Source organism: Muscardinus avellanarius, assembly GCF_963383645.1.
Source record: "Muscardinus avellanarius genome assembly, chromosome: 2".
Classification (NCBI taxonomy): Eukaryota; Metazoa; Chordata; class Mammalia; order Rodentia; family Gliridae; genus Muscardinus; species Muscardinus avellanarius.
Genome location: NC_137787.1, coordinates 77,889,123 through 77,905,360, shown reverse-complemented (window position 1 = coordinate 77,905,360; position 16,238 = coordinate 77,889,123). Strand labels below are relative to the sequence as shown.

General features: G+C 40.4%; 1 protein-coding gene across 3 annotated transcripts in view; it reads right to left on the bottom strand.

The window, feature by feature from the left end:
* Window positions 1–6,050: 6,050 nt before the first annotated feature.
* ACVR1 (activin A receptor type 1) overlaps window positions 6,051–16,238 on the bottom strand; it is a gene marked incomplete at both ends in the record, with an annotated part of 52,190 nt that continues 42,002 nt past the window's right edge. For all 3 annotated transcript variants that reach the window (XM_080689078.1, XM_080689076.1, XM_080689077.1), the window contains 2 exons: window positions 6,051–6,185; window positions 6,933–7,063. In XM_080689078.1, the coding sequence (XP_080545204.1) occupies window positions 6,051–6,185; window positions 6,933–7,063 (266 nt within the window). The remainder of the gene's footprint in view (window positions 6,186–6,932; window positions 7,064–16,238) is intronic.

Here is a 16,238-nt window from a genome sequence, read left to right as displayed (position 1 = left end):
AAGGAAGTCAATGATATCATTTTGATGCAAAAAAAAATCAGAAAAATGTGTAATTCGCTTTAACAAGTAGCAGCACATAGTATATTAAGGGCTCAGGTATTGGAATCAAATCCCAGCTTTGCTGCTTTCTGGTTGTGGGACAGATGCCATCATAACCTCCATGAGACTTAATTTCTGCAAATGTAAGTACTGTATGTATGTATGTCCCTATCAATATGAATTACATAATGATGTGAGATCACAATGCACCAATAAAAGTTTCTAAAAAAGGAAAAGTAAGAAAGAAGAATAAATACATCAGTCAACAAAACTAAATAAAACAAGTACTGGTCTGCTAGTGACTCTGTAAGAACTTGTGACCCCGAATGTAGCAAAAGCTCAGTTAAATTAACTGTAAGTCTATAATTGCTATAACTAAAAACCACCTACTACATGAAAGTTACACAACAAAAATACATAACACATGCAAGATACAGGGTATAACTAAAGGCATACACAAGGTGTCACCAGTGTGGAAAGATGGTGAAGCCCCTTCTCTGGTAGTTGGCACTCAGTGTTTGTTAACTTGGATAATTGTGGACACACTTGGACAAGTTCTGAAGACTATAGTCACATTATTAGATTTTCAACCTATGCAAAGGTTGGTGGTTGTTTAGGGGCTTTAACTAGTGGAAACTGTCAAGATGCATGTGCAGCAGCAACTCCATAGATGACCATCTTGTACAGCTGGTCATCTAAAAATTGTGAATTAATTTTTAAGTTTTGAAATATACCATCCTAGATCCCTGACAAGGAGAATATGAGACAGGAAGCTTTGGAAAGAAAGCTTGTGCGCCAGTGAAGAGTTTGTCCTCGATACAGACTTCTAGTGATTGAAAGAGTTCTTGGGGCCTTCTAATTGAAGTACAAAAAGTCTTGGTTATTTAGAGACAGAGGTGAAGGAAAAGAGCAAGATCATCTCCTCTGTGGAGATGCTAACATTGTAGAAAAATAAAAAAAGATATTAGTCCAGCTCTGGCAAAAAACAAAAACAAAAACACACAAGAAATCAATTCTAGTTCTGCTACTAATTAGTTGAACAATCAAACTTCATTACTGCCTGTTTTCTAATCTGTAAATTGAATACAGAACAACTGTCCTACCCACCTCAGAAAGTGCCAGCAAAGAGATCAGGATGGAATAATGCCAGTATCAGTCAGAGTCCACTCAGGAGATGGGGACTACATCTGTTTTTCATTAGCTTTTAGGACAGAGAATGGCTAACTAGATCTAACAATTAGTAATTGGGAAAAGGCCCAGATGACAACATTAAAATGAGCATGAGGAAAGTGGCTAGAGGAAGCCATCCTCAGATGCTGTAGGAGAAAAGAGAGGGTGGAACTATTAGAATGTGCTTTCAGGCAAGCACCTCAGTGCTATACAGCTGATCTGCACCTGTGTCTCTGTTTAGTGGCAGAGCTCCCTGCAACTGGGACCTTGCCTTCTGAGGCTCCAACCCTGGTCAGTTGGTGCTAGCTTCTACTGGGTGGGGGCATAGTAAGTTGCTTCTCAAATATTAGAAAAACTGCAGACTGGACTGAGACACTACTACTACTGAAAGGAACTGTTAATGCCAAGGTCAGAGGCCCAGGGTGATGGTGATGGAAGAAGCAGGCTAGTTTTCCATTGTAATTATTAATGCATATTAATTGCACAGAATCATAGGTATCATTGTGATAATTTCATGTAGCATATAAAGGGTGGGTTGTAAGCTGGGAGACAATAGCTTCATATCTGGTTTAACACCCATGAGAGATATTTAACAGCCTACCTGCATTTTCTTATAGATCTTTAGAAATAGTACATTTTTATTATATTTGAAAGCAACTAGGGATGGGCTGGGAATGGAGCTCAGTGGTACAGTGTTTGCTTTGCATAAACAATGCCATAGTTTGATGCCCAAAGCCATATATTAAGTACTACTGGAAAAAAAAAAAAACTTAGCAGTGTGTGCCTGTAGTCCCAGCACTTATAGGCTGAAGTTCAAGACCCACCTGGGCAATATAGGGAGACCCTGTCTCAAAAAAAAAAAAAAAAAAAAAAAAAAAAAAAAGTCCAAGGGTCCTGCTTTAAAGAGTTGAGTGAAATTAGTATGTCCTCAACCCAGAGATTTTAATGATGGTTGAGCCACTCTGATAATGTGACCCAAAGTGAACGAGAGTAGTCATCTTTAAGCAATGATGTGTGGTGAGAGATGGCTCTGGTCTTGGAATAAAAAATCTAGTCCTAATATATCTACAAACCTCTTAGGGCTTCAGTTTCCTCACTGGACACCAAGACAGCCCAAGTCCATGCCAACCTAGTTTTCTAGAGGAGCAAGTGAGTACATTTCCTCTTCCCATCTCATTCATGTCTCCAGCCTTCTTAAATACAGAAATCTTAAGTGAGGTGAGGTTTCCAGGTCAGTTTTAGTAAAGAGGAAATCAGATGGATTCAGAATTGCTTAGAAATATTACCAATTTGAGAGTATTGATCTACCCTATCACAGTCCAAAGGTGAGCAGCAGGTAACATCATTAATGGTTATTCAAGGACCTACCTACATAAAAAATGATGTGCATCTTTGTGTACTAGACTGACATGCAATCAGCACATGGGCACTGGGATCTGTGTTTTTACATCTTAAAACTTGAGCTCTGTTGTTCCCTGGGGAGAATGGCAAGAGTTGCTTAGACTTATTTACTGAATCTCTCCCTTTCATTTCTTTTTAAATATCTGAATGACTAAATTGGAAAAGAAAATAATATATCTATTAAGTACTACTGAAGATGTACTATGACCAGAATTCTTATACAGGGTCAACGGGTGCACTCAACAACTTTGTTGAAAATGGATTGGTCAAGCTGGGCAAGGTGTTGCATGCTTGTAATCCCAGTAATTTGGGAGGCTAAGACAGGAGGATCACAGGTTCAAAGCCAGCCTCAACAACTTAGTGAGACCCTCTGCAACTTAATGAGACCTTGTTTCCAAATAAGAAGTAAAATCAGGCTGAAGGTTTAGCTCAAAGGTAGAATGTGTCTGGGTTCAATTCCCAGGAACCCCCCCCTCAAAACAAAACAAAAAAAAGGATTGGTCAAGATGAGTGCAGCTGCCATCTTCATGCCTGCAATCCCAGTACTCAGGAGATTTAGACAGGAGGATCACAGGCTCAAGGCCCACACAGTAACTTAGCAAGACTCTGTTTTAATATAAAAAGGGCTGGAGGTATAGCTCAGAGATAGAATACACCTGGGTTCAATCTCTAATATTAGAAGAAGAAGAGAGGAGACAGGAGAGAGGAGAGAGGAGGGAAGGGAAGGAAAATAATGAATCAAGGCTATCTACTGAAGCAGAACATATGTCATATCTAATCACCCAGCTATCCCACTCCTGCATACACACATCCTGTGTGGTTTCATTTATGAAGTGTTCCAAAATAAATGAATATAACCTGTTCTGTTAGGAGTCAGGAGAGTAGTCCGTCTTGGGGTTAGGGAGTGAAATGGGAGCAAGAGGGAGACTTCTGACAAGTTGGTAACGTTTGGCTTCTTGACTTTGTTCTTCCATGCATGTAACCAACTTAAAATTTTTATAAAAATCCATCAAGCTGTTCACTTGTTTATGAGTGCTATTATATAAACAGGCAGTACTTCAATAAAAGTTATATATGACTCCATTCTACTTCTGAGTATATATCCAAAAGAACTGAAAGCAAGAGCTAAAAAGATGTATTATATACTCATGTTTATGGCAGCATTATTCACAACAATCAAATGTGGAAGCAGCTCAAATATCCATCAATGAGTGAATGGATGGATGGATAAATTATTGTATATATGCACATGGACTATTATTCAGCCTGAAAAAAAAAATTTTAGACATAAGGTACAACATGAATGGACACTGAGCTCATTACAATAAATAAACCATTTTCACAGAAAGAAAAATATACTATGATCCTACTTATATGGGGAACTTAGAATGGTCACACTTACAGAGACAGAAAATAGAATGATGGTTACCAGAAATGATGGGAGGGGAAGACTGGCAAGTTAGTGTATAAGAGGTGCAGAGTTTTAGTTTTACCAGATGAAAAGAGTGCTGTGGGGTGTATTCATTTCGAGTCACCCCCTCATGCCATTTTGGCATGGGGCTGTATTTTCTGTATTTCTATCTTTTAATAAACTTCTTTAAATCTTCAAAAAATAAAAATAAAAATAAAAGAGTTCTATGGATGGATGATGGAGACAGTTGCACAACCACGTGAATGTACTTAATACCACTGAACTATATACTTAAAAACTAAGATAGCAGATTTCATGTTATGAGTAACAATAAAAACTTCATTTAAAATTTAAATAGATGTGACTCTATTATACACCCCCCCAGGTAAATACACGCTATTGAAGTTATTAACTTACCTCTAAAGGACATGCTAGAATTTTCACCCTTCTGTTTTTGGTGTCCTCTAAATCCTACCTTCTATATCCTGTTGTGCCCAAGGAGGGAGAAGAGCTAAGAATGGACTCCCCCATGCGCCTGGGTGAGGGTGTAAGACGGCTTTTCACTCACTTGTACCTTCCACTAAACAAAGTGTTTGACATCCTTCTTCCATTTATATTCACAACCACCTTGTGTGATAAAGACAGCTCAAAGAGGCTTCTCACCTTCATTATTTATAGTTGGGGAAACTGAGCAGGGGGGAAAAAAAATCACAGCCAAAAGAAAAAAAAAACCTAAAAACTGAATAAAGAAGAAAAAATAGGTCTCAAATTTTTTGATGCCAAATTCAAGATAGCACTCTTCTAGTATTCTCAGGTTCTCTTCCTACTATTACTCATTTTGGAAAACAAATTCGATTTTCAAATTAGTTTCGTGTGTCTATAGCTCCCATATGAAAACACATTATATTACACAGATCTTTTTTATGCCTAGAAAAAAAAAATCACAGATTGACTTGAAAACAGTTTATTTAATTTATACAAATAACTACTAAATACAAAAAGTAGATTAAAACAAAATAGTTATTTTTTTCTGGCAGAGTTTAAATGCACATAATGGATAATTCCGAAGAAAATGCATTTTCCCCACAGCGTTCAGGACTAAGATTCTACTGAAATCTTTGCTTCTAAATCAGTAATATATTCGGTGGTGTCAAATGGGTAATGACTAAATATATTCTGCATAGAAACTGAAAAAAAAAAGTACAGTCTACACACATACAAATGTGAAGCACTTAAAATGTGAATTTAACTGATAATAAAAGAAAAATGTCCATTTCAAAGTAGTGTTAAAAACATTTCAGTAATAAAATCATAAGACCACATAAAAATAAGCTTTAACATACGCACGGAGCAGTTTTGTAAAAACTGCTAAGTGCACGAGTAATAAATAATTTGCAAAGTTGTGTATAAACAATTCCTAATGTTCGGCATCGTTGTAAACATCAGCACATGTGTAAAATGCAGCAAAGTCTGACATTACATTTTGTTTTGCCAAATTGAATTCCTATTATCCAAAGACAGACCAGTGGAGTACGCAGCCAAGTTTTGGCAAGTCGGGTCTTTAAAATTAAGAGTAACAGTGCAAGTAAGGAATGCAAAGAATTCCTAGTGCAATAAAGAAGAGAAGCACAGGCAATATTGCTGATTAAAAATTCACCACCTCCTTGAGTTTCCCGTGGGGAGTGTCTCGGAGACCTGTGAAAGATATGCGGAGCCACTGTCTTAATGCCCAGATCTCTTTTAGGATTTCTCTGTGTTTCTCCAGTTCCCTACCTTTGCAACAGTATCTGTCCACCATTAGTCTCTGCTGTGTGAACAGTTGGTGAAATGCCCACTTCACAGTCATTGAGCGAGGTTAGGGTGGTTTTGGTGTCTCCCCAGTGCAAGCTGGGTAAGATGTCTGCCTGGTCAAAGGAGCCAGTTAGGGAGGGAGACAGATGGATTCTGTTCTGACCACCAGTCAGGCCAGTATTAGGTCCCAGCTGGACAACGACAATGTCAAATCTTCCTTCTTGACATCACAAAAGTGTCAACAGTCAGTTTTCAATTTGTCTAAGGAATTATCGATTTTGGTCAGAGTCTTTTTGATACGTAGAGCTGTGAGTCTTGCAGATGGATTTTGATACCAGCATTCTTTCATCAGCTTGGCCAGAGAGGTTAATGTCTGAGGAGAGAAAGAAAAAAAAACCCACAATGACAAATTGCCTGTTTTAGCAGCTCTGGAAGCTGGGTGGATGTAGTGTCAATTGAAGAACTCTGCAGGTCTTGTGACATGAAAGACATGTTACTGTCATCTTCTTTAAGCAAACAGCCAAGGCCTTAATGGATGATAAAGAAGCTACTCTTAAGAATTGCATGAACTCTGTCCTTTGGAGTCTTAATAATATTACCAACTTACTTTATTGGGCAAATTGCATAGGTCAGGTTAGATCCCTTGATGAGTTTATGGGTGCTAAAAGCCATAGTACTAGCCCAGAGATAACAGTGAAATTTGTAATTGGACCATTTCTCAGTCTTAGTAGCTCTTTAGCAGTGCGCTTCATCTCGGCATTGCTCGCAGAGATTAAGGGGAGAGTAAAAGAATCACTCCAAGTCTCTGGGTTTGCACATGAAACTGCAGTTATGGGACTAAGACCTACATTAATGAGTTTCATACTTTCTGGTCAACCACAGAAAGTCTTTAGAATATCGGTCATTCATTAGCAAGATCCATCAGATCGGGGTTCAAGAAAGAGACCACTTTCTCAAATTAATTCACTTAGGCTTTAAGACTCTTCTACATAAAATATGGAGGGAGAGCAGTAGCTCACGCTACTAACCTCTCAGACACTAAAACCCAGTTGAAATGCAAGAGCAAGCGAATCACAGTTAAGGACAGCTCTAGAACTAAGAAGGAAGGCAGCACTCTCACCGGGTCTGAGAACCATCTGTTGGGTATGTTTGGCCTCTGTTGATCCACACAGACTACTTTTCTCATATCTTCAAAGCTTGGGTCATTGGGAACCACATCATAGAATGGTGGCTTGTAATCTTCCACTATACCTGCACAGGGAACAAGAATTGTGCTGCATTAGCAAAAGAGTAAATATTCCCCTGGGATTTTATTGATGGGTGTCACAGGTCATAATGTGACAAGATAAAGTACTAGTCACTTTCCTCATACCTTAAGGCAGTTCTGGGAGCACAGGGAGGTCCTAAAATATATGAAGAACAAGGTAATAAATATATACCCTGCAGGGCATTGAAGGAAGAAAAATTGTTAAAAGAAAAGTTGTGAAAACTTTTCATGTAATCATAAGTATTAATGAAATTCTGGAACAGGATATGCAAAGTGCCCAGCAATGCTCAATCAGACATCAGGAAAGTGAGGACCAAAAATCCCTCTGACATTCAGAAAGTGACGAGATGCCTAATGAAGAGTGGGTAAATCTTAGTCATTTACAACCATACACAGAAGAAAAAGTCATCCCCTAAACTAGAGCCAGAGGCAAATAAATTTGGCCATCACCAAAATAATCCTTTTTGTTATAAAATTATTTTAGAAAAGTCATTGTTATAAAATAATTCCAAACCGGGCGTGGTGGCGCACGCTTGTAATCCCCGTGCTTGGGAGGCTGAGACAGGAGGATCACACGGGTTCAAAGCCAGCCTCAGCTACTTAGTGAGGCTTTCAGCAACTTAGTGAGATCCTGTTTCCAAATAAAATATAAAAAAGGTCTGGGAGTATAGCCCGGAGGTAGAAAGCCTCTGGGTTCCACCCCCCAGTACAACCAAAAAATTAAAAAATAAAAATAAAATAAAATAAAATAATTCCTCCCTTTGAGAAGGATACAGGTAATGTAATATGAAGTGTTCATTTCGTTCTGCATTCAGTAAGTACCCTCTCACAACCAGACACACTGTCAGCCCCATGGCCCCATTAGTTACTCTCAGCTGAAGGCCCGGGATAAAATGTAGAGAGCCTAGCCACTGAGGAGGAGAAAAGACAGTAAAGAGAGGTAAGTCCTTCCCTTGCTCCAGGGCAAACGTCAGAGTGGCTACTTTTATGGCTGAGTAAAATTCTGTGTGTTTTCTTAATATGTGGAAGCTAGATAGAAACTGAGAAGCAAAAGAAGCCTCAGAGAGAGGAACAGAGAACTGAATGAAGGGATGGAGGGGTCTTAGAGGAAAAAGGAGGCAGGACAGATACAAAGAAGTTAGTAACAGTTTAAATAATGCTATGTACATGTATGAAATTACCAATGCCATTATCAATGATGTGCATGGGTAATGGGATCTGGAGGGAAATGCTCCAAGTGTGTGCGTGGATATTCTTATCACTCTATATCTCAGTATGACGCATAATTACAATACATCAATAAAAGTATTTTTGTGTTTGTGGTACTGGGGATTGAACCGAGAAACATTCTTTGTGTGTGTGTGTGTGTGTGTGTGTGTGTGTGTGGTATTGGGGATGGAACCCAGGGGTATTGTACCTCTGAGCTACACTCCCAGCCCCATTTTTTAGTCTTTTTATGTTTGAAACAGGGTCTCACTGAGTTGAGAAGGGCTTCCCTAAGTAGCTGAGGCTGTCCATAAACTGTGATCCTCCAGCCTCAGCTTCCCAAATGCTGGGATTACAAGGGTGCACCACCATACCTGGCGAATCCAGAGGCATTCTACCTCTGAGCTCCAACCCCAGTCCTATTTTATTTTATTTATCATGAAACAGAGTTTCTTTAAGTTGCTGAGTCCCTCACTAAGTTCCTGAGGCTGGCCATGAACCTGCAATTGTCCTGTCTCAGTCTCCCAAGCACTGAGATTACAAGTGTGCACCACCACGCTCAGCAAAAGTATATTTTTTAAGAAGTGGCTACCTTTAGCTTCTGTCCCTGCATGATTTCCAATAGTTTAGAAACATTTTTTTACAGCAAAATTACTAAATTGTTTACTCTTCACAAAGAAGAGTAATGGCATAGATGGGGAAGTTTAAAAATTCATCATTTGGAATTAGAAAATTGATTCTTTCCCTTATAGAGTTAAAATCAAGAATACATATCATTTCCTTCCCGTCACCAAAGGTTTCAGCAATGCTGTCAGTGGATAACTTGGATTGCAGCCCGTTTTCCTTCTTTCGTGTAAGTCACTTCTGCTCCCAAATATAAACCAGGTTGTGGCAGAGGACAGAAGGAGGCTGTGCACAAAATTATGATTACATTTTCTAGTTCCTACATGCCACCTGAAAAGCTTCAATCCCCCTTTCATTTATCATAGAAATCACTTAGGAGTGAGAATCCATTCCCACAAATCCCACATAAATACAAACCACTATGCAAAAGATTAGATATGATAAGGAGCATCTGTTCAAGAAATACTACAGATTTTTTTAAACTTCACAAATTCAACTCAAGAGTTTATTTTTAAAATGGAAAGTAGTCTAAATTGTATTTTTAAAAATTCTAGTTGGTACTCTTTGTTAATTCTAAATAACTTATCCCATTGCATAGCTGCATTTGTAATGTATACCAGCCGATGGATTAAACCTTTTCTTTACAAACCAAAAAGAGCTCATGTTGGGCATAAAACACTGCTCACAGAGGACTGGACCATCTTCTCTCAGAGGCCTTATCTACTTCTCTTATAAGGATTTCTTAAAGTATTTACATAAATATCTTAATTACTTATTTTTCATATCTTTTATTTTGGGGGGGGGTATACTGGAGGCCAAACCCTGGGGCATTCTATCTCTGAGCTATAGCCCCAATCCTTTTGTTTTATTTTTTTATTTTAAGACAGGATCTACCTTGCTGAGGGTTTTACTGAGTTGCTGAAGCTGGCCTTGAACCGACAACTTCCCATCTCAGCTCCCAAGGTACTGCGATTACAGGCACAACAAGCCTAGCAATCTTTTTAATTCTTTTCAGTACTAAGAGATACCACCTAAAATACAACTGGCAACTTACCTAGAAAGACAATTTACAACCTTCCCTGGGCCACATGAATTGAGGAAACAGAGGTAGTGAAATGCTTTTTTTCTGGGTATCCCCAATCTTTCTGTGGGGATACATTAAAGAGGCTGGCTTAAATCTTTTAAAAATCTCACACAACAGTCAGCTATATGGGGTAATTTGCCTGCTGAGCATGGTAAGGATTATGTAAATGTGAACAGTAATACAAAGCTCTAATTAAATGCAAAAGTTATGGTTGGATGTTTAAAGCACAAGATTTGATGACACCCAACAATTTGCTTGATGATGCAGAGCTAAGTTTTCCCCTTGTGTTTCTATTTCCCATATTTTAGTCTTATTAAAGGCCCCTATGTTTTTAACAAAAGGAGCCTAGTTTAAAAAGAAAGATGTTTAACTGATTATGCCTGGGATTTAGTCATGACTCTTTCTTGAACCATTAGCCAATGGTTGATTGTTTCCATCTGACTTTGGCCACGCTTCTCCAAAAGAAAATAAACCAGAGACTGAACTGCAACAATCCCTGGGATTCCCTCTGGTCAAGAAAAGTAACCATTCCATCAGTTGAGAGTACTTTAGAACCTGGTATGTGTAGGTACATAGTACCTACCCTGTTAAATGTTGAAGGTGGTATAAGTATGACATGTTCTTGTTTCCCAAGAAAATCGAAGTATAAACAAAATATATTGGAAGATAACACAAGCCTCTCTTTTTCCCCTTAGACAATGGGAATCTTTTCCAAAAGAATCTTAAAACATTTTCTTACCCCCTTATTTTTATCTTGAAAGGCAAACGTAGAAACTCTCATTACAAGTTCACTTGTTGGCTCCTATACTGAATTAAAAGTCATTTGAGCCCTTACACTCAATGTGCTGGAGGTTGTACATGGCAACAGAGATACAAAAAAAGATGTGGTGTTGGTGACAAAGATGGGGAAGGTAGAGGAAGACAAAATCATAAACTAGTGTTAGAGATAGGAGCAATGGAGGTCAGAGAGAGAAGAAACACCAGAGAGTATGCAATCCAGGCCAAGGGAAAACAGGGGCCAAGGAAGAGGGTAACAGCAAGGCTCACATGTTGGCCAGATGGAGGGGAGTTCCCTGTGGGCGACTGCTGCACACGACCGTGGGGACAGTGGGAGGAAAGGCCGGGGCTGTGGGAAGTGAGACCAGGCTGTGAGGCGACTTCTGTTGTCAAGGTAGCGAGTGACTGACTTACAGGCGCTCCTCCTTTCTGCCTGGAAGTGACAAACAATCTGGGTAGCCAGGCAAAGAGTGAACTGTATGTTTCATACAGGCAGCACCCAATGAGCAGCTGCCAAATGGTGAGCCAGCAAAGACGCCAGCACGAATTCAGGAAAGCAACTAAAAATACCAAGTCCGTCCAGTGCCAAGTGAGTGGTACAAACAACAAATGGTCCAGGGATGCAGGCGAGAGGAGCTGCCGAGCAGCGGTCAGGGAAGGAACAAGCGGCCAGGCCCTGCCTTCCCATCAAGATGGCTGTGATCCGAAGGGGCCAAGGGAAAGAAATCAGAGAAATTACTCATAACTATACCCTCTCTACTTTTGACAATGTAACTTAATTTACACACCAGTATTCCCCCTCCCCTGGCATATGTTTGTTTGTTTATTTTTTGGGGGCGATACTGGGGATGGAACCCAGGGGCATTCTACCTTTGGGTTACACCCCCAGCCCTATTTTTTATTCCTTATTTTGAAACAGGGTCTCACTGATTTGCAAAGGGCCTCACTAAGTAGCTGTGGCTGAATGTGAACCGTGATCCTCCTGTCTCAGCCTCCCAAATGCTGGGATTACAAGCGTGTGCCACCATTCCCATCTCCGACATATGTTTAACTGCAAGTTTTCTTTGGGGTAAAACTATGTTTACCAACTAATATTTCTACCACTAAATATGTTACAGGCTCTGAGTAAGTGCCTCAGTTATTAGGATGCAGTTCTCCAAAAGCACAAAGCTCACGTACACATTGACAAACGTGCCCTGCAGAGCCTGAGGGCAACTGTGTCCAGAAGCAAGACCTCTCTCAAGACCCTGTGCTCCAAGGACTTGGACCACACTCAGCTTGCCCCTTGTCAAGTGCATGCCACAGGCCTCTCTGATTCACAACCTTTCTTGCAACCTCCTCTAGTGAGAACTTTAGGAGAAAACAGTCGGGGAGGAATCAGTATGTGCCTCCTCTACAAGTATCCACCAACACAGCCCAGAGGGAAGTCATTCCCTACTACAGCCCAAGTCTCACCATCGCCCTTCACAATCCTGGGCAACAGCTGTATTTCATTGGCTTGCTGTACCATCAACAGGGTACTTTTAGTACTTTCCTCACTCTTTCCTTTGAGAGCCATTCTGATTGTCCTCAAAGTTTGGTTATATTTCTCATTCCCATCAGCATCTGGCACCCTTTTAAGGTTGTCCAAATGAGCTCCTATCAACTCATTTATGACTTGGTTCATGAATTCTATCTTGGGGGGAGGTTTACAGGGCTACACCCCCAATCCTTTTTATTTTGAAACAGGATCTCCCTAAGTTGCTGAGGCTAGCTTCAAACCCACGATTCTCCTCTCTTTGTCTTTCAAGTACCGAGATTACAGGTGTGGGCCACCATTCCTGGCTCATGTCTTCTATCTTCTAGAAAGCCCTCCTGTTCCCATGACTCCGGGACTCCAAAGATTCCAAAAAGATCAGGGCTCACCCTCTACTTAGACATCTCCCTGTCTCTCTCAACTGTAATGGCTTAATTGATTTATAACAATCTGTCTTTTTGACAAAAATGTGAGCACCTTTAAATTAGATTCCTGTTGTTGTTGTTGTTGTTGTTGTTTTTGTTCAACAGCTTCCCCAGACCTAACACAATAGCTAGTATATTACAAACACCAATTTGAGTGAATCTTCATTATATGTCTATAATCCTGTATCCCAAACCTCTGACGTCAGATGTATTTGCAGGATTTGGAAGTTCCCAGTCTATACTATATTTTGTGTGGCACCCACATCCAAATCTGAGGAGTATCCCACAATCGAATACATTTCTGCAGCAAAATAAATGGATGGTCATCCTAAATAGAAAGAATAAAGGTTATATATAAACTTGTGTCTATTCACATCAGGGTTGACCATCAAATGAGCTCAGGCCAGGAGACCGCCCACGTTAAGTTATGAGGAGCTATTGTTTCAAAGCTCTGGGAACTTCTCAGTTGTAGTTAAAGAGACTGAGGACCCGGAAAAACTTGAAAGCAAAGAGGCATGGAGGGTTGTTAAAGTATGTAGATCACATCTTTCCTTTCCTCCAGAAAATAGTTGGGAAGCACACAGGAAAACACTCTTGTCCAAGTTCACAGCTAAAATAGCAAGGCTACACTAGAATCCAGTTTTTAGTTTGTCTTCTAGGATTTCCCCCAATCACTGATGTTAAAAAAAAAAAAAAATGCACCTCTCTTGTATGAATCTTGTACCAGTTTGCTTCATAGTACTCAGCCTCTCTCCACCATCATCCAACTCGGTAACAGTATCCAGGTAACAGGGAAAGAGAAAGAGTCCTGACACCTAGATCCACAAAGAGCTGCTGCTGACAACTAATCCCTACAGAAAGAGTGAACATCTTCAGAGATAACAGCATTAGAACGAAAGCCATTGAGAAGATAAAAAGAAAGAAGGAAGAAAAAGAAAAATGGGGGGGAAGAAGGAAGGGGTAGTTTGTATTTGATAGATATGAGATACACTGATATGGTTCATGGACAACACTTTCTCATCTTATTAATTTATTTGTATCACTGCTTTCCATTTTATGCTATGTGATACTGGTTTTTCAATTCCAGTGGTGATAGTAATTTCCTTTCAACACAAAATTAAGCTAGAAAGAAGCCAATTTGAAGGAAAGGATCCCATGAATATTGGTTCAAGTGGCATTTGGATACAAAAAAGGTCTTGAAGCTGGGATGTGAGTGGATGAATCTTGGGAAACACAGTTTATAACATATTTCACAGGAGAATGTCAGGATATTTTTCAGGCCATGGCAGAGGGGACGGCATCCCGAGAGCACTGCCCCTGCTGGCCCTGCCTCATTGCTAGGGGCTTGAGCATCAATATGATGCTTCAGGTACCACAGGACCCCAAGCAGGTAGTCCTTTCTTCAAGCAGGGGTGGAGCTGAGGAAGAGGGCAGCTCAGCTCTCTGCTATCCACAGTAACTTTATGATGGCTGTGTCCTCACCCCTGCATCCCCACTGCAATCCACAACATGTGGAACCAGGTAGATTACTCAGAGTCAAAACCAACTGCCTCTTCAAGCATCTGTCTTACAATGATAAAATTCATGCCTATGATCAAAATTCTCATAGATGTAACACAACAAAATCAATGGTTTATACTTCTATGTAGTCAGGCCCTACTAAAAATATTTACCAAACACTGTCCTAAGTTGTCAGAGGGGAGGGTAAAATCCCTATGGGAGCTGTATGGTGGCTGTTCTCCGAGTTAGTTCTTGCAGATCCCCAAAACCTAGAGCCAGAAGCTTCAAGATGGTTCTAAACATTTGGTGGCTATGAGGCCTCTTGAGAAGAAGAAGGTGCTGATCACTAAATGCTGCAGCTTTAATAAGATTTAAGACACCAATATTTGTCTTGGAGGATAACTGCTTTTAGAGGTGGATTAGGGAAGACACTACTGGGAAGTAAACAGCATCCAATAACGTTCTGCTGGCTTCTGATGCCTTGGCATGAGGTCAGTTGACTGCCTCCTTTGTTCTAGATCTCTAAATCAGAGACATAAAATTGCATGAAATTATGGGGGTGGGGAGAATCCTTTCTGCCACCTCACCTTTACTTCCCTACCCCAGTCACTTCTCTGAAAGTTAAAAAAATGAACAAAACTCTTGAAATGACTCTAAGGAACGTGAAAAAAAAAATCCTTCGTATGATTCAAGCCTTAATATTCACTCAAGTGGCAAGTTAAAATTATGAAACATGTTGGATATGAAGTTGCTGGAGAAAGTAGAGTTGTCATGGTTTCTGTACACAAGCCCATTGTGCTCAGGAACAGAAGCACACGCGGTTCCCTGGCAAGCTCAAGATTAATTAGCAGAGGTTTTTCCGAAATAAGTGTGCCAAGCATAAGCTTATTGTAACAAGTGTTTCCTAGTCCCCACCCCAGAAGAGGTGCAGCTTGGCTAGCAAGGATTTTTCTGTGAGACACAAATAGTTTTTGACACGTTTGAACGCGAGGTTTCATCACAAAATGATCAAAGCCAGTGAAACAAGAGTGTCTGCACACAGCTTTCCTATGGGCAGGGAAAGGGGAAATGAATGAATGTAATATTGGGCCGTGGTGGTACCACGGAGAGGCAGGAAGAGGGGTCTGAAATCTGCAAGCTCCTGGAAACTCTCCATTTTGAAAAGTGACCAAAAGAGTGAGAACCTCCCAGTACTTGGGAGGTTGAGACAGGAGGAGCACAGGCTTGAGAACAGCCTCAACAATTTAGGTAGACCTTGTAGCAAAATAAAACATAAAGAGGGCTGGGGGTATACCTCGGAGGTAGAATGCACCTGTGTTTAATCTCCAGTACCCCCCACCAAAAAAATGTAAAAAACAAAGTGTTCACCATATGCCATACACACATTCAGTGCTTTACGTCCAAGATCTCATGTAATCATAATCCTCTCTAGTGGATAGTATCAGCATTTGGGGGAAACTCAGAATAAGAGCTGGAGGTATTCTACTTCTGTGCTATGCTTTCAGCCCTCTTTTATTTTGAAACAGGTTCTCACTATACTGCAGAAGCTGGTCTCCAACTTACGATCCTCCTGCCTGGGAACTGAAACCTGGGCATTCTACTTCAGATATACCCTGGCCCTTTTTATTTATTTACTTTTAAACAGGGTCTTGCTAGGTTGCTGAGAGTCTTACTGTGTTGCTGAGGCTGGCCTTCATTCTGTGATCCTTTTTGTTTCAGCCTCCCAATGACTAGGATTACAAGCGTGCACCATCATGAACCCAACTAACATCAGTATTTTTCAAATAATGAAACAAACCTAAGAAGTGGAGTCAAAAAGCATATTCTTAGAGCCCAAGTGCCACTGATTCCCTCTGGCTACCTCTAGTGGGCCCAGGAGGACTACTCAGCTCAGGAGGTCAGCATGGTCCTCAAAGGCTTCTGTGTGCAGTGCACTGGCCCTTGAAGTTCAGTCCCATAGGAGAAAAGACAGGGCATCAGAGCAAGCTGTGCAACCACAGAGAAAGAGGTATTTGTCCAGTCTTCTC